The sequence below is a fragment of the Neovison vison genome, chromosome 7 (genome assembly GCF_020171115.1).
Source record: "Neovison vison isolate M4711 chromosome 7, ASM_NN_V1, whole genome shotgun sequence".
NCBI lineage: Eukaryota > Metazoa > Chordata > Mammalia > Carnivora > Mustelidae > Neogale > Neogale vison.
The window spans coordinates 202,677,570-202,696,050 of record NC_058097.1 but is presented as its reverse complement, the minus strand read 5'-3'; the positions used below and the strand labels follow the sequence as shown (position 1 = coordinate 202,696,050).

Here is an 18,481-nt window from a genome sequence, read left to right as displayed (position 1 = left end):
GAGAGGGCCTTCCAGAGAGCTGGTGGGCCTCCCTGGAAGGAGCTGGCAGCTGGGCCTGTGCTGCGGACCTGCGCTCTCTTAGCCTGGGCTCTTCCTTGTGCCTGCAGCTGGAGATCCCAACCCCCGACTCCCCGCCACCAAGAAGGGTCTCTCCTTCCTCAAGCCCGTTACCCATCCCCCAACACCCCCCAAGATGCTCTGTGTTCCATGAAGCCAGAGTGCACCTGGGGCTCCCACAACCACACTGGGGCTCCTTGGCCCTTGGCAGTGGATGGGGGCGTTACACTAGGGGTGGAATTGGGCTGGGGGGATAGGGTTCAGGTGCGGCAAGCACGGGAGGCCAGGGGGTCTGGCTGCTGGATCCGTTGCTGGCTTTGGGGCTGGACATCCTTGGGCTGGAGGGCTTGGGCCTGAGGTCACCTCCAGGGCTCTCAGAGTTGTCACTGTAGCCGGTCCTTGCCCCAGGCCAGGCGCTAAGCTACACAGGGCTCTGAGCCTCCGCCTCCCGGACTGCAGGCCGGTGGAGCCCCAGGAGCTGCTGCTAGAATCAGAAGGCATGGGCATCTTGGGGGGAGAGGGTGTCAGGTTATAGCCCAAGGTCCTGGAAGGCTCTGGAGAACAAGGAAAGACAACATGTCAGACAAGGGACCCCATAGGGATCACTAGGTGTGGTGGGGGTCACCACAGGCAAGGTGGCTCCTCCCCCTAGGCCATCGCCCCCCCCCCCCACAAGGCAGCATCCCTCTCTTCCATTCCTCTGCTCCCCTGGGTCTCTGCAGCCCTGTGACGGCTGATAGTTGCTGGGGATGCAGAGGCCACAAAACCTGGGTTCTGGTTTTGAGTCACTGGATCCCAGCCCCAAGGGTGTCCCCGGGCCAGGTTCTAAGCCTCTCTATAGAGTGAGCCCCGGCACCTCCCCCTGCCCCCCCAACGCTGGGCAAACCGGATGAAATAGCCATGGTCGCCCTGTGCCTACTTGGACCTGGTCTGGAGTGGGAGGCTCTGGTACCTTTTCTCCCTGAGTCCCCACGATCTGTCATCACTCCGTCATCCGGCTGCCCGGCCTGTTCTCCCTCAAGGGCCCCCCCCATAACTGACAGTGCGGGTCTTGGGGCCCACCCTCTCCGGCCCCAACCCCCAGGCACCTGCCGGCACATGGAAGCCGGAGGCTTTGTCTGTCGTGTGTCCCTGTTCCATCTTGGCTCTTTTGATTCGCCACCACAAGGCAGGGCCATTCAGCCAAAGCCCCCTGCTTACAAGACCTCTCCCCAGGCGGGCCCTCTCAGTTCTCCCAGTCAATCCTGACCCTTCTTTTGGGAAGCCTCCACGGGCTTGGGCTTGCGGTCCTTCCTGTGTTTGTGCCACTCAGCCACTGTCTGTCTGGAGCCAGTGTTCTGAGCCCAGCACAGGCCCCGGGAGCAGGGTATGGGCAGCACCCTCCCCACCATAGTCTCCCGGCCCATCGGGTGGCCTCTCTCTGCATTGGCCTGTGCTCTGCTCCCTGCCCAGTGGGCCTGTCCTGGCCACTCATTGCCACCCTGCCCTCTTCCGGTCCAGACTCCCCGCTCACAACCCCCTGTGACCCCGTGGGCTCAGGGAGGAGGACTTGGGGCTGGAAGCTCTTGAGTGTAAGCAGTGCCCCCCCTCAGGAGAGGCCTGTCCTGAGTCCCGCTGGGGAAGGGGCCCAAGCTGACGAATGCTGGTGTGGGGCAGTGTGTGGGGTCACTCGATACCTGGGACCGGGCACGGGGTGCCGGAGGGAGTCTTGGGCCTAGACTGGTCCTTCCGTGGGCCACGGGGGGCTACGGCACCTTCCCGCTGGGGCTCCAGGGACCTACCAGGGAGGGGGCTAGAGTGGGGGGAGGGGCCTGCAGCCCTGCCCTTAGAGCCCGTCCCAGAGGAGTGTGCCCCTGGGCTGATCCCCCAACCTCAGGCTCCCGTGGCCCGCTCCTCCCGCCCACCTGGTACCAAGGCTATCCCCGGCCACGACCTCCCACCGCACAGGACATGCGATGGTGGGTCTTGATTGCGGTGGGGGGCTACTCACCGCAGGCGCAGCTCCCTGCAGGCCGGAAGACTAGCCAAGGCCGGGGATTCACTGCTCTCCGCAGGATCAGGCCCTGGGCTGGGGGCACTGGCAGCCAGGTCCTTCAGTCTGGGTGGGCGTAGCTGCTCTGGAACCAGCCAGGCCTGGCGCGAGAGGGGGCTGGCTTGAGGTCACAGCCTTCAGGGGGGCTGGGCGGGGAGCCCCCTGAAGACAGAAGGGCTCTTCTGGCTGCTGTGAGAGAGCTGGGGCCTCTGGCCGGCAGTGGCTGTGGGGCAGGGGACTGTCAGGTTGGGATACCGGCCCCTGGAGATGTCCTGGAGCCCTGACCCAGCTGCGGACGGCAGGCCTACCTGGCACTGGTGCCGACGCTCCCACAGGCCTTTGGTGGGGTTCCCACAGAGGACTCGACTAGCCCCTGCGGAAGAGGGTGTGGCCAGGTCTGCTCTGGGGTTGAGGGCTATAGGGTCAGCTTCGTGCTGAGATGGGTTCCTTACCATGGGTGAGGTTGCTTGTGTCCCCCTCTGGAGCTGGGTCCTTGGGAAGCAGGCTTTCAGGCAGGGGACCCCCACTGACCAGTAGGGAGAGCGGCCATGGCCTGGGGGCCCATGGCTGGGTCTCAGGCAAGGAGAGCTTGGAGCTGAGTCTCTGAATGGGGGCTCCGTGGGGACAATCTGTCCGAGGGTCAAAATCAGAGGTCATGGAAACCCACACCAGCTGGCCAGCCCAAGAGCCCCACCCCCCGCCAGAACTGTCCACAGACCAGGGACCCTGCCACCCAGCATCTCTTGTCTGGAGGTCGGCGCCCCACCAGGTGCTGCTCATAGCCCGGGGGCAAGCGTGTAGGGCTTTGGGAACAAAAGGTTAAGGCCAAGAAGGGATATGAGATGTGGCTCTCCATCTCTACGAGGCCTAGGGGGGTGCTGGGGGTATAGAGCTCTCTCCCTGGGGATGGTGGGGGCTGGCAACCTCTTCTGGAGCTCAGCCAGTAAGGGGTCCAGGCTGGGTGAGGCAGCCCTTGCCAGAGGGCTGGTGAGTGGCTGCCGTACCCAGCCCAGGGAGCAGGCCATCCAGGACACTGCCCTCCTTGATGGCCTCCTTCACAATGAGCCAGTCCTGGCCCGGCTTCCAGGAGGCCGACCGGCCTGTGTGCGCAGCCGGCACCTCGTCCAGGACCTGCAGCTGGGGAATTTGCTTCCGCACCTCCGTCCGGTAGTTGTAGCCCCGGAGCACCTGCAGGGTGGAGAGTGCGGCAGGCCTGGGTCCGGGGGGCCCTTCAGGCCAGCTCTGGCCTATGGGGCTTTCTCCAGGCCCTCTGTGGGCAAGGCAGGGGAGCTGAGGGTTGTCAATGCCGCCCCATCCTGCCGGGCTGGCCTGGGTCACTCTGAGCCAGCAGGGACTCTAGGGACCCTGGGCTCTCACCCGCATGCAAGCTCACTCTCCAGGCTCACAACCAGGGCCTGGTGGTGTCCTCTGGCCTGTGGGACTGTGCTGAGCTCAGAGCTGCGGCCCAGCTGGGCAGCCACCTTACATGGCCCCCCGCACGGCGCCGTACCTCTCAGGGCAGGAAGCGTGAGCGCCGGGTGTGCATGGGCAGTGCTGGGGGGTGCGGCTGTGGAGGTTGTGGTGAGCCCCCATGGGTGAGTGCATTCCCACCAGGGGCACGCCCAGGCCTGCAGGGGATGGAGAGGGTCCCGCTGGCGTGCCTGCGCATGTGCGCGAGTCCGTGTGCTGTCTGAACAGACCCCACAGGGCTGTGTTACGGGCTGGGGGCTCTGTGGGGTCTGGTTGGGGCCCAGAGGGTCCCCAGCGATACAAGAGGATGGGCATTATTATGGTGGGCAAGTTCCAGGTGCAGGCGGGCTGTGCCCTGCAGACGTGCCCTGGGGTTGCCCCTGTTGCCCAGCCTGGATGTGGCCCGTGCTCAGGTGGGCAGAGAGGCCGCTGGGACCGCGGGGAACCCCAGAGTGCCTCCCCCTCCGGTGCACGTGCTGCTGGGGGCCCAGACACACACCTTGTTAGAAGGGCTGGGCCCCGGCCGCAGGCACACCGGGTTGCCCTCCAGGGTGAGCGTGGCCAGCCTCGGGCACAGCCGCAAGTAGCACACCTGCCCCAGGTCCTCCACACTGTTGCCCTCCAGGTCCAGCACCTCCAGCTGCTCCAGTAGGCACAGCGGGCTCAGGTCTGAGACGTTGTTGTAGGAGACGTAGAGTTCCTAGGGCATCAGGGGGCTTAGCCAGGACTTGGCCGGGCACCCTCTCCCCAGCCCAGGGCACCAAAGACCCACCTTCAGGGCCAGGAAGGAGCCGATGCCGTCCAGGTCGGTCAGGCCGCAGCGAGCCAGCCACAGCACCTGCAAGTGGGCCAGGGAAGTGCCCAGGTCTCTGTAGAGGGTAGGGTTGGCTGGTCAGTGCTGTCTAGGGCTGGAGGGCCATGTCCGTGTCCATGAAGGCCCTGTGCCATGCCTCGTGCCCATCCACCACCCACCCCTGGCTCTCTCCAGGTGCAGGGGTGCCTGCGAACCGTAGCTCATGTGTGGTACCCTCCAGGCCATGGAAGGGGCCCGTGGAGCCCCTGCCCCCCTGCATTCTCTCTTTGCTGCCACTTCCTGGTCTCAAGCATGGGCTGAATCCACTTTCTTCTGCCCCTGGAGGGCCTGAGGCTGGCGGGGGGAGTGTGGGGGGTGGTACCTGCATTGGACAGCTTGGCTGGGCCCCACCTGCTGCCCATTGCAGTGGGGGTGGGCAAGGCGGCCCCTTCCCCAGTGGGGTCAGCCCAGGGGCTTCTCCCTTCGTCTCTCTGTTTGGCCTTTCTTGTGGATGGCTTCCCCACATACAGACCCTCCACCAGCCAGCCCTGCCCGCAGGACCTCCTCCACCCCTGCCACGGCCAGTCCCCTGCCCAAGCCCTGGACTTGTCCTTGCCACCCTCCCTCTCCGCTGTGGATGGGCAGGCCAGGGCTCTTTGGGCCCCACCTCTGCCTGTGGGGTCCTCTTGTCCTCAGTGTCCCCTGAAAGGGCGCCGGTCCGGTGTTCAGGTCCTTCTGATTGGCTTCTGGGATGGTCTTGGTGGCGTTTCTTCTGTGTCTCCCCTGTCCGTGCTCCCTGTTCTCACGCATGGAGCTCTGCCACTCACGTGTTGGTCCTCTGAGAACGACCCCCATACCATTGTCTTCTCTGTCCCCTTTACCGGTTGTGGCCTTTCCCTCCGCATTCTGGGCGATTTCCTCACTCCAGCCTGGCCCGGACATTGTCTAGTTCTGAAGTTAGCGTCTGAGGAGTCTGATTGTTTTCTGACCCTTTCTCACGCTGCTCCGCTTGTTCTGAACATACCGAGACGCCCCGTCTTCTGTGGGGCTCACCGTATTGGCTGAAGGAGTCTGGAAGTCCTACGCCCCTCCCTGCCCTGTTGGTCTCCTCCGGGACCCTTCGTTTTGACCTTTTCCTCTCGTGCTGCAGAGCCCCTGGCATTCCGATTATACTATTAATAGCTTCTCGGGCATTCAGGTTGGGAGCCTCGGTGTGGAATCCTGCGGGGAAGAGCTGGGCCACTGGGGGCCCTGGCGTGGGCGGCGCCCCTGCAGGGGCACGAGGGGGTGGGGGGCGGCGCTGGGGGCAGAGTGTGCCCACGCTGGGGCGGGCTGCAGGTCTCCCCGTGTTCCCCGGGGTGCACCCTGCACCCTCACACGGGGCACTTGGCCCTCGCCCTCCCCCCGTCCCGGCTCAAGTGCCCACGTGACACATGATGACATGTGCGGGGCCCCTCTTCCAGTGCACAAGCGTGTGCACTCAGGGACGTCTGGCCCACTTCCCACCTGACCAGCGTCCCCTAGCCTCCAGGACCCCTTAGTCTGTGCCTCCCAGTTACCGAGACGCCCCATGTGTCCACAGCCTGTTGCCCCAAGTGCATTTTCCCGCTGCCTCTGAACTGGCTGAGATTTGTGTCCAGGGACTTCTTCAAGAGGGTTCATTTGACCCAGTGATTGCCCTCGGTCTCACTCCCTCAGAGCCGCTGGCCGCGCATGCAGGTCACGGTTCATGCCTCTTTTCCACGGTCCTGTCGTCTGGCTTTGAGTGTCTCTGTGGCGCAGACTCAGGAAGACGTCATTCCTCGTCTTCTGAAGGACGAGGTGGTCTGTCTCCGCGGCTGCCTCCGAGCGCCATCCTCACGTGGGCGCCTTGGTGCTGGCCGGGTGCTTTCGATGCTGTCTTCCAGCCCGCAGTTGAAAGTCTTCTTTTATGCCCAATGAGTTTTCCCGAGTCTTTGAGCTTTCGTTCTGTTCTGTGGTTTCCATTTCCTTGTGCAGCGGATGCACGGGTCAGGCCCTCGGTCCCACGGGTGTTCCCAGACTCTGTGCACGGATGGAGAGCTGGGCTCGCGGTTGTCATTCCCGTCTCCTGTGCGATCTCCCTTTCTTTTTTAAAGATGTTATTTATTTATTGGACAGACAGAGATCACAAGCAGGCAGAGAGAGGGGAAAGCAGGCTCCCCGCCGAGCAGAGAGCCCGACGCGGGGCTCGATCCCAGGACCCCGGCATCAGGACCTGAGCTGAAGGCAGCGGCTTCACCCACTGAGCCCCCAGGCACCCCCGTGCCTCTCGACAAGGCCTCCCACAGTTTTGCCGTCAAGTCTGTCTTTGTGTTTGAGCCGTTGTTATTGTTTCGTTCTGTCTGTGCTGCTGGAGAGTCTGGGGACTCCGTGCCCAGCTGAAAATGGGGAGTCCCCTTTTTATGGAAGATACAGATTGGGGAATAACTAGTAGATGTTGCCTCATCTCACATTAAATAGGAAAATTACCAAATAATTAGAACTACTGACAACAAAGCATCCAAAAATCTGTGAACCCTGCCTGAGGCGGTACATAAAGAGAAACAGCCTTCCACACTTTTACCCAAAAAACAGTGAAAGTGTTACAACGATGAAGCTGGGCCTTTAGCTCCAAGGGCTAGAAAAAGAACACCACCAAACCGCAAAAAGAACAGGAAGAGGAGACATAATGAAGGTCAGGATGAAAGTCGTGACAGCCAGACGGAACGTGGGGAAGCTGTCGGAGCCCAGAGTGCGTTCTTCGGGACATTAATGGACGACCTCCAGCCGGCCTGATGACCGGGAGGAAGATGAATGAACAGACAGCACCTGAGAGGAGGAGTCGCCGGCAGAGCAGTAATTGAAGAAACAGGAGATCGCTGCAAGCGGAGTGCGTGCCCACCGTTTTGGAGCCAGAGAAAGCGGCGCCCGAAGAGAGGGACACTGGACACCGGCCTCGCCGGCAACCCTCTGAGTCCTCAGGTCCCGACTGTCTTGGAGAGTCGGTTCTAACGAGCCGTCATGGAATAGACGCTCTCGATCTTGCACAACGATTTCTCACACAAGAAGCTTCAAAGTTAGAGCAGCCGGAAAGAACGAGAAGAGGGGTCGGGCCTTGACCCCGGAACCCGAGACGCACAGCGCCGGGGGCGGGGGGCAAAGGGGTGTCCCTTGTGGATGCGGGCGTGAAAATGCCCAGCGAATCGTCGTTCCGTGTGTCGGTGCTTGCTGGGCTCGGCCACTGAGTGTGCCCCGTGCCCCGGTGGCCCGAGGCGACTCACCGGCGTCTGACCGTGCTGACGGGGCACAGACACTCACACACACCCCCATTCAGGTAAAACGCACACCAACGGTGCCTGCGGCTGTCTTGCGGATACTGAAGACCCTGCTAGAAGGCACGAGGACGAAGCACGAGGGCTGGAAGTGAAAGACGGCCCTCGACGTGCTGATCAGACCCTCACCAAGACACAGACTCCAACGGAATTAACACACTTTTGAATTAATACGAGCTTGGCAGTTTTACTAAGGAGAAAATGAAGACGCGCTATTGCCAGATACAAAGCCCGTTGGGAAACTCAGGCGTGTTTCACTGATTTAAAACTTGTGTTCTGGGGGTGCCTCGGGGACTCAGTGGGTTATGTGTCTGCCTTCAGCTCAGGTCATGATCCCCGGGGTCCTGGGATCCAGCCTTGCATCGGGCTCCCTGCTCTGAAGGAAGCCTGCTTCTCCCTCTCCTGCTCCTGCTTGTGTTCCGTCTCTCGCTGTGTCTCTGTCATAAATAAATAAAATCTAAAAAAAAAAATAGTGTTCTGGGGGCGCCTGGGTGGCTCAGTGGGTTAAGCCGCTGCCTTCGGCTCAGGTCATGATCTCAGGGTCCTGGGGTCGAGGCCCGCATCGGGCTTTCTGCTCAGCAGGAAGCCTGCTTCCCCCCTCTCTCTGCCTGCCTCTCTGCCTACTTGTGATTTCTCTCTCTGTGTCAAATAAATAAAAAAGAAAAATCTTTAAAAAAAAAGTTTTCCAAATCAACATAATGTTTCTGTATGCTCGTAAGAGTCAACCAGAAAATGCAGCAGGAACAGGACCTCATTCATGATTATAAAACTACTGTAAATGTCTGGGAATTACTTGGTTCTGGTTTAAGGGAACTCTTGCTTCATAGAGTGCGGGTGTCCTGTCCCATTCCAAGTGGCCGTGGGGAAGGCGTGGGGGCGGGTCCTGGTGAGCCCACGCCAGTTCCCGTTCCATGGTCCTCCAAGCAGCTGGTGCTCGAGGGTGCGTACATGCCACGGCTCTGCCCAAAGAAACATAGGAAGGATGCCGGGAACCTGCTTGTTCTTACGAGTAGACACAGGAGGTCGCATCCCTGTCACAGGATGAATTGTGTCTCCCCCACCCCCACCGATGTGCGTGTGTTGAAGCTCTAAGCCCCGGCAGCCCAGGATGTGACCCTATTTGGAGCTGCCGTTGTTGCAGATATAATCAGTTAAGAGAAGCTCACGCTCCCTGGGGCTAATAATACATTATATGTTAATTAAAGAAAAAAAAGAGCTCATACTGGGGTGGGTCCTTATGGTTATGTACCTTTTGGTACTTATGTACCTTATGGTACTGCTGGTGCCATCTGGGTCCTTATGAACAGGAGGCCCAGGGACGCAGCCCCAGGTGCAGGGAGGAGGCTGCATGGACGAGACGGCAGAGACTGGGCTGCGTCAAGGGAACGTGGAGGACAGCCAGCAAAGCCCCACAGGCGGACAGGGGAATGAGGTGGGTTCCCGCTCAGCCTCGGAAGGAGCCGCGGCTGTCCACCCCGATCCTGACCTCCGGCCTCTCCGACTGGGCAGGGATGACTCCCGCCGCCAACCCGCCAGTTCGTGGGCAGTTTGCTCAGCAGAAATCTGACAATCCCCCCCCGGCCGCTGGCGCAAGGGATGCCTGGGCCTGCGGATGCGTCGGGTCCTGGGAGGGGACGTGCAGGAGTCGGACACGGGCTCGCACGCTGTGGGGAGACCTGCTGAATGAACCGAGCCCAAGAGCCAACGCTGGGCTTCTCATGGACTCCACGGGGGTCGGGCTTCTCAGCGCTGAGAACTGGGTTTGGCCCAGAGCACGGCTGGACCCAGGTTTCTGTGACTCGCCACGGAAATCTAACTGATAACAAGCTTCACAGGCAAGTTGAAAGACGCTCTTAAGCATATAAAAGAACGCAGGAATGGAGAGTGATAGCATATTTGGGCATGAAGATGGCTTAGCAAATAACCCAAGTTAGCATGTGAATCTTCTGTAATTCCCAAAAGGAACTCCAGACAGAGTCCCGTGTGCAAGACACAAGGTCGGTTCGTAAACTCCAAGTGTGGCACCTGTTCCGGGGGAAGGAAGACGGAGATGAGCGCGTCGGACGCGGATCACTGGACACAGAGCCCCACCAGCGCCAAGCGGGGCCTCGGGGCAGGGACAGACCAACAGATGAGACAGAGCCGGCAGTCACATCCACTCCTGGTTCCCCTAAAGGGCAGAGTGGCGCCCCAGCCCGCAGGTGAGCGGGGATCGTGGGGCCGATGATGTCGGGAAGACAGACTCACTTCACGGCAGCAAGGAAAACTGGGTCCCAGCCTCACGCCATGACCGAAGGTGACCTCCCAGGTGAGATGGAGCCAAGACCCGAGAGGAAAAGGCGAGACCATGAAAGTGAGTAAGAGGAAAAGCGGATCGCAGCCCCCTGACTTTGGGGTGGGAAGGAGCTTCTTCAGCAAGACCCCGATCACCAAGCAAAATCGATGCAACAGACCAAAACGAAAGTTTCGGCTCAGATGAAGGTGGGCCCGGGGGGTTCACGGGGGTGGGGGGCGCCTTGCCGTGTGAAGCCCGGCCAGGCCACGCAGGGACCAGGAAGCGGCGAGCGGACGGGCCCCTCCTGAGGGACTGCGGAGCGAGCCCGATGGCCTCGGTGGGAGACACGCATGCGGCTCAGTTAACAGCTCGTTAGCGGGCGGCGTTCTCCGAGCTGGCCGGGGCCGAGTTCTCTCTCAGCTTCCACTGGACATACAGACACTACGTTGAAAACTGTTTTCTAGTTCTTGATATCCTGCCCGAGATTTGATTTTTGTTTTTTTAAGTAATGGCTGCGCCCCCCATGGGGCTCGCAGTCTGGACCCTGAGGTCCGGAGCTGTGCCCTCCTCCCCGGGCCAGCCAGGCTTCCCTCCTGCCTGCGACTCCAGCATCCTGAACGCGGCTGTCCCCAGCTAAGGCGTGACGGGAGCTTCCCGGACTGTCAGACTCAATCAGTTTCCGTTTACGGACTTCTGTCCACCTTCAGCCCGTGGACATTAGCAAATGTCCTGTGGCCAAGCCTCAGCATTTGATAACGGAAGGAACCACGCGACTCATCATGTTTCTCACTGTTCTCATCAAGGGACAGAACAGGTTTTCTTGTAATTTATGATCGAATCATTTTTCCTGGAATTGAATTTTCTGTGTTGTCACAAATGGTGGGTCATACTTCTTAAATCTTCAATCCCTTCTGCTGCTCCTTATGACCTCCTGCTCTCAATGTACCTTATTCCTCGTTGAGCTAATCTGTACGGCTTCACGAGGAAGGATAAATGCGATTAAGCTGTCAGAACACTGCTTAACCACGCATGTGGGGCGTCTCCGAGGCCCGGTTTCCAGACGCTCCCACGGCCTCGGTGGGAACGCGCCAGGCCGCGGCTCCCTGACACCCGCTCGCAGCTTCTCTGCTCTGGGGGCCACGCGGTCTTCTGGCTTTCTTTGCTTCCATTTCCAGGCCTTCAGGTGTTTTATTATATTCTTTTCGATGATTTTTAAAAGATTTTATTGACGTAGTTGTTGGAGAGAGTGAGCGAGTAAGCACCTGAGTGGGGGGAGCAGCAGAGGCAGAGGCAGAAGCAGGCTCCCCGCTGAGCAGGGAGCCCCATGGGGGATTTGATCCCATGATCCTGAGATCAGGACCGGAGCTGAAACCGTAAGTCAGACGCCTCACCGACTGAGCCACCCGGGTACCCCAAATCAGCAGTGTCTACATGCAGCCCATTTTGCTTGAACACCTAAAACTGTCTGATGGTAACTGGGCTTTGTTCTTTCCAGCCAATGAGGTAAACAAAGGACATTAGTCTGTCCTTAGTTTTGAATTTTGTATTTTAAATTGATTATTAAAGTGCTGTTGGGGCATCTGGGTGGCTCAGTCGTTAAGTGTCTGCCTTCGGCTCAGGTCAGGATCCCGGGGTCTTGGGGTCGAGCCCCGCATCCGGCTCCCTCCTCAGCAGGAAGCCTGCTTCTCCTTCTCCTTCTCCCCCTTGTGTTCCCTCTCTTGCTGTGTCTCTGTCAAATAAATAAATGGAATCTTAAAAAAAGAAAGTGCTATTGTGTTTTACGTGAGGCCGTGCTGGTCTTGCTGGGCACAAGGGCTGATAGGGACCAGCCTGACCCCCCAGGCTCCCCGCCCCAGTGGTACAGGGATGCCCCCAAACCCTGAAGGCGTGGGTGGCACTGGGGCACCCACCAGAGACCTCTTGCTGGCTGAGGACCCTCTGCGGAAGGTCGGGGGCACCTCCCAGGCACCCCACAGTCTGTTGACCTGGGTGGTCGGTCTGACACTGACCACCTGGGCGGCATGGACCTCCACCCAGCTGGGGGCGGGTGACATAAGCTGCATGTATCCAATGCAGTCAGGCTGGAAGTGTGGGCATTAGGGCTGGGAGACGGACACCGCAGGACACCTAGGAGCCCCTCTGTGGGGACCCTCCGCTCCCGGCCAGAGGGGCACTCACCGCACGGAGCCCAGGCAGCTGCCGTTCAGCTTCAGCTGGCCGAGGTTGGGCAGGTGCACCCCTGTGCGCCATGGGAGGGAGCGGTGGGTGACCAGGCCGCACTCCTGCAACTCCCCTCTGAGCACCCTCCGGAGGCATCCGTGCCCCACCGGGCTGTCCTGGTGCAGCCTCGGCCTCAGGTGGGTGCGGGAGCTGTGCCTGAGTGGAGCGGGCCACCCGGAGGCCGAGAGGCCATGGGACTCGAAAGTCGGCTTGGAGCAGGGGAGCCTCACTGGCATGGGTGGGGTCACCACAGCTTGGGTCCTGCCCCTGAGCCACAGGGCCAGCCCCGGGCACCACAGACCATCGCCTCTGTCAGCTCGCAGCACTGGGTGCCAGAGCACAAGAAGCCCCTGCCTGGTGTCCCCGTGTACCCCAAAGCCCTGGCAAAGGGTTCCAAGTTACATTCCCTTGAGGAACAGGGCACTGACCCTGCAGGATGGTCCTAATCCCTTAAAGAGGGGTGTAGGTGGACCCGCAGGGTGTAGGAAGGGTCTGTGGGGTGCAGGGCAGTCTCGTAGGGCACAGGGCAGGTCCGCGGGGTGCAGGGGTACAAAGACCAGAGCCTGGCTGGTCACACTGGGGCCGATGGGCCCTCAGGGAGGAGGCGGAGCTCGCCAGGGCGTGGCGTGGCCAGGGGCGTGGCATGGCCAGGGCGGGCGTGGCGTGGCCAGGGGCGTGGCATGGACAGGGCGGGCGTGGGTGGCCAGGGGCGTGGCGTGGCCAGGGCGGGCGTGGGTGGCCAGGGGCGTGGCGTGGCCAGGGCGGGCGTGGCGTGGCCAGGGGCGTGGCATGGACAGGGCGGGCGTGGCGTGGCCAGGGGCGTGGCATGGCCAGGGGCGTGGCGTGGCCAGGGCGGGGCTCTCACCGAAGTCTCCCAGGCTGTTCTCACGAGTGTTGACACACATTTCCAGCATGCTCACCACTCGAAGGTCATCTACCTGGGCCAGGGCCCGCTGCAGAAATCGATGACGGGTCAGTCGTGTGGACCGGACAGGGGTTCCTCCCTCCCCATGACGTCCCTGCCCTTGGCCATGGGGCTGGGACAGGCGGCACATATTTCCCTGCCTGGTCTCTGCTGACCTTAGCCGCGGACGGCGCAGGCTGGTGGGGGATGAGAGCGCGGGGTATGAGAAGAGACAGTACCCGTGCTTGGCGGGGGGCATCTGCAGAGCTGGGCCTGAGGGCCAGTGTCCCCGCGAGACCCACGGAATGGGCCCCCATGTAACAGAGGGTTTAGGACCGGTTTGGGAGGCCTATGGGAGCGCTGCTGGGGCTGAAAAGACAGATGTGTGCGTCGTGCGGCAAAGAAGTGTCCTGTGGGGTGGCCGGATGGCAGGAAACGTGCGTGAGGAACTCGTCAGGTAAGGCTCCAGGAGACACAGGGCTCCGAGGGAAGGGAGGGCACTCAGAGATGTGGGACCGCGGGTCTGGAAGATAAAGTCATCTCTCCATTCCAATCAGCCAAAGAAAAGGCCAAGGAGGTCGGCAGGACGGGTGACTGTGGGGGTCCGTCTTGGGAGCAGGCTGGGGTTCTCTGCGCCTGCTACCCTGCAGAGGCTCTGGGGCTCCCAGGGGAGGCCTCCAGGGAGCTGGTGACCCCGTTTTCAGTGGCTGAGTCGCAGTGAGGTGTGTCCAGACCCCGTCTCGGGCTCTTGGCAGCCGGCGTCACTGGACTCTACCATGTTGAAAAGCAGGTGTGGTGACCTCTGACCTCTGACCAGCGAGCCAGGGCCCAGACTGGGGCTCACAGGGACCGTCCGAAATGCCGGTTTTCGGGACCACGTTCTCCAGGCAGGAGCTGGGCAGAGAAGGAAGGAGGCCCCAGGATGGACAGAAGCCACCGTAGGGGCAGCAATCTATGGTATAGTGTGTTCCCAGCACGTGGTGCCCAAACATGTGTCCAGTGGGTCCCCAGACCCCTCCTCAAGGGGGAGAGGCTGGTGCGTCACCCTGCTGTTCCCACCGTGCGGCTGGCCGTGGGCCACACCGGGCTTCACGCTTGCCGGAACCCTCCAGATGGGCCCCACGCAAACATTTTCTCCCACGACTGGGCTCACCTGATGTGTGCTGAATGGGGACTGGCGGTGTGGACGCTCGGGGGTGTGGGGGCAGGTGGACTGTTGCTCACACTGGTCCCTGCTCCCCTGAATTCGAACGGTCATCCGTTTCCACCCAGTGATAACACGGACCCAGAGTAGGCGGCCTTATGCATGCTGGGCTTGGCCCAGGGAGCCCTCAAGTGTGCACCTGGGTTCCCCTGCTGTTTCCCCCCAGGTGTCGACCATAAACAGGGCTGCCCCACATGGCCCTTGTAGCCTGGATCCCAGTGGGAACCTGCCGGGCAGACCCCAAGCCTGAGGACAGACACCTCATCGCAGCCAGAACCTGGGCAGTCTGTGGTCAGCGTCGTGTGTCCGCAGATGACAGATACGGAGACGCGCCAGGCCCAGGTGCTGGGGAAGGACGCCCAAGGGGCAGCTGTGGGGGGCCTCGGTGTCAGCAGGGCCCACCCGACGTGCTGTGGGTAGGCGCTGCCCCAAGGATGATGGGGGTGTCCAAGCGGATCTGCGGGGACAGAGTCACAATACTGTTTGCACCCCAACTAGCCCGATTCTGTAGGGCTCCCGGGCCGTACAAAGCCTTCTGAGCGACAGGGACATCCCCCACCATCCGTCTGAGGAAGACACTTCTGCAGGGACACCCCCCGTTGGGCACTGTCTTCCACGAACGAGCATAAAATGGAAAGGAAATGAAACAGAGAGTCCAGTGAACCCCAGGAAAGTGCAGCTCCCGGCCTGGCTCCCAGCGTGTGATTCCAGGTGGGTGACAAGGCTCGGTCCCCCTCCGGGTCCAGCTAGGGTGCGGTGGGGGGGCCTGCCCCTACCCGCACCTTGCTCCTGGCACTGCCTGGCACGGCCAGGCTGGACCCTCCCTGTCCTGCTGTCCGGAGAAGGGAGTTCTGTCGCAGCCAGCTGCTCTGTCCAGCAGATGAGACCCCAGCTCTGTGCATGAGTCAGCCAGTGCCCGGAGTGCCTTCGCAGGTCGGCCTGTCGTCCGTGCAGCCGGGTGTCCCCTGTGGCTCCAGGACGGCCCCTCTAACAAGCCCACCTGTGGTGTCTGAACCAGGCCTCGTATGTGCGGAGGGACAGGGGATCCCAGAGCTGGCCGGTGCAGGGGTGGGCCTGTCTCTGTCCCCCAGCTGATGGACTCCACGTTGGATCAAACCCCTGGGAAGGTAGGGGCCTGTGGGCATGGCTGGAGGGCCGCGCACACAGAGGAGCTGGCTTGGAGCCTGGGGAGGGGGCCGGGCGGGAGTGTCGCTCCCACCTTCCCTGATCAGTGGGATGCTTCTCTGTGAGTCAGCTGGTCAGGAAGGCGGGCAGGAACCTCAGGCAGCCAGGCTCCTTCCTGCATGCTGGTAAGCATGTCACCTTTGAGTCTCCAAGGGACCCCTCCCCGGGCACTTCACCTTCTCACCCTGTGCAAGGGTGGGTGTAGGCCTGAGGGCTGTCTGGGCAGTGCCTGGACCCTGGACCGTGCCTGGACCCAGTGGGACCTGCCGCCTCAGCATGGCCAACAGGGGGTGCGGAGTTGCCCAGAAGGGTTGCTGGGTGGGAACCTGGAGTCAAGAAGGCTCTGCATCTCCCAGTGGGCCATAGGATGGGAGTGGGAGGCAGCAGCAACCCCCTCCACCAGGTTTGGGAGAAAGCCTTCCCCAGCTGCCCCCGACACAGTCAGTGGGACCCTGGAGCAGCCGCCGCTTCGCCAGCCCACCCTGGACGGCAGGGGACCCTCTCTTTGCTTGTGTTTTCGTTGACCCCTGGAGGTTTGCCCCTTCCGTGCGCCTGGCGCTGTCTGCCGCCCAGCCGCCCAGCAGAACAGCGCTGCTCCAACAGGGGGCTTCTGGGGTTCACGGAGTGGTTCCTGCGCACCAGGAGAACCCTTGGGAGTTCCTGCCGAGCTCACGCCCTCGGGCGTCCTGAGTGCCTGGGGGCCATCGGTGTCACCAGGCCCCTGAGGCCGGCCCTGAGGGTGAGGCCGTTCTGGGGACGAAGCGGGGCTGAAAGCGGCCCTCAGTCAGGCAGGGCTCCGTGGGCTGCGGATCGGGCGCAGGCTGGACGTGCCCCAGGCTGCCCCATCGGACCCCTGTGGCCTGAGCCCTCCACCCCTCAGCACTCACCAGCCGGGCAGGCGACAGGGACTCATCATCCAGCCCCTCGGCACGCCTGTCCCTGGAGCGGCCTGGGTCCTTGCTCTGTGGGCGCGGGTCTGCAGGCCTTGCCAGCTCAGCTCCTGCACCGGGACCGTGGCCGCGCTTGGCTGAGGCCCGTGGGCTCTGTCCCAGGCCTGGGCCATTCACATCCAACCTGCGTGGACAGGCAGAGGGCAAAGCCACTAAGCCTTTGCTCTTCCCCCTGGCTGGGACCGCGTGCAGCAAGGCTCTGGGGCTGCCTGGCTCTGAAGCGGCTCTCGCTCACTCGGTCTCAGCCTGCCAGGGGACTCGTGGTGGCCTCACCATTGCCCACTCAGCCTTAGCTCTCACCCACTGGGGTCTGGGCAGGTCACCTCCTTGTGTTTCTACCCATCCTTCAGGGTCCACAGCAGGAACTCCCCTATCTGAGGTCCTGCCCAGGCTGTGCATCTGAGGGGAGGCCCCAGGTCATGTTCGCCCTGTCAGCTGGGGCCAGCAGCAAGCCCTTGGCTCAGGCCCTGTGCTGTGTGTCTCCACCAATGATCTCCAGGCCTGGGGGCCCAGGGTCAGGCTCTCAAGCGTTCCCCACACCCCTCTGCCCACTGAGCCCCTCACCTGGAGGCAGCTGCCTTTTCCCACCGGGGGTCAAACATCCAGACAAGGCAGTAGCATGTGTCTTCGGTGACACCTGCAGGAGAGAGCCATGGTAGCCTCCTGGCCAGGGCATTTGGGACAGGCCGAGCTGAGGCCATAGGGCCAGGTGTAGAGGTGGTCAGGGCTGTCCCTATGGGCACTGGCCCTCAGGTCCTTTGATCATCCTGATGGGGGACGTGGACTGGCTGATGAGGAACAGTCAGGTGGTGACTAATGCCATCCTCTCTCCAAAAGGGGTCCCAGGTCTGTCAGTCTGTACTGTCTCTCACGGATGGGCCTCCCTGGCACCTTGTCCCTCTGGAGCCCCCTCAGCCCCAGGCTCCAAGGGATGTTGTCCAGTGTGTCCCTGGACACCTGCATGAGGCTTGCCTGGAATTGCCCCTTAAAGATGCAGATGCCTGGCCTGACCCCTGGCCCTGGAGCCATGTCTAGGGTTAGAGCCAGAAGTCTGCCTGGAATGTTCTGGGCACTTCCCTCCAACTTGGGTTGAGGCCTCGCTGACCACTGCACCTGTCTTACCCCTGCCCTTCCTGGATTTACTTTCCTGAGAAGTTTGACACTTCAGCTCATTCTCTGGAGTGAGCACTGTACCCCAAGACGAGTGGGCCCTCTGCGGGCAGCGTGCTTGCCTGCTGTGTCCGCATGTGCAGAAGGGGGGCTCTCCCCCACCCACTGGATGAATTGGTGGGTGTGGTGGGGGCACAGTCCGGCACTGCTCTTCTCTCTCAGCCCCCTGGATGCATTAAGCTGTGCTCTCTCGCTCATGCCTGGGGCTGGGAGAGCGGCCAGCAGGGCTTTCGCAGAAGCCTTGGAAGGGGCTGCTGAGCCCTGGGACAAGCTGCCCAGGCCCTGTGTGCCTCCGTGGCCTCATCTGGAAAGTGATCTGTACCCTGAGGGTCCAAGGAGGTCAAGGCCGTGCAGGTGAGCCCCAACATACAGACTCACAGGGTTTCCAGGCAGGATTTCTTTCCACAGGTTCCCTCTGCTGTCTGCCTTTCTCCAGCTGGTGAAAAGCCCAAACCTGGCAGAAGGGGCCCCACCACTGTGCCTCCTGGGAAGCGCGGCCTGCCCTCATCCCAGCCTTGGATGTATAGGCTGGTCAGGCTGTAGTCCCAGGATGCCTCTGGGCATCATCGTGAGCTGAGCCCACTGCCTTCCCTTCTGTGCCTGACAGCGGATCGTTAGAGGTCCTACCCTGCCCCTGCCCCACGTACTGGCCCTGTCTAGCCCAAGGGTCTTGGGGTCCAAGAAGCCAGGCCTGGGCTGGTAGCCGCAGCTCCCTTGTAAACACGGTCCCCTCCCATTCATGCCCTGGCTGGAACTGTCCATTCATGGCCCTGCTCCCACCCTGCCCTGCCACTCTGGGAGCCCCACAAACCTCCCCAGCTGGAAACCTGCGGGCCTGTGTCCACAGGCTAATGCCAACCCCTGGCCTGGGTCATCAGCTCTCCGGGTC

The 18,481-nt window shown here is 61.7% G+C and overlaps 1 protein-coding gene across 1 annotated transcript; it reads right to left on the bottom strand.

Annotated features, from left to right (window-relative positions):
- Positions 1-159: 159 nt before the first annotated feature.
- LRRC56 (leucine rich repeat containing 56) lies at positions 160-17,048 on the bottom strand. The gene is given in 13 exon segments (XM_044259890.1): positions 160-611; positions 1,734-1,834; positions 2,048-2,190; positions 2,398-2,462; positions 2,542-2,718; positions 3,094-3,277; positions 4,059-4,259; positions 4,332-4,428; positions 12,138-12,198; positions 13,045-13,132; positions 16,360-16,451; positions 16,454-16,546; positions 16,987-17,048. Coding segments are annotated over 12 exon segments (1,617 nt in total). The 5' UTR covers positions 16,536-16,546; positions 16,987-17,048; the 3' UTR covers positions 160-285.
- Between the last annotated feature and the right edge of the window lie 1,433 nt (positions 17,049-18,481).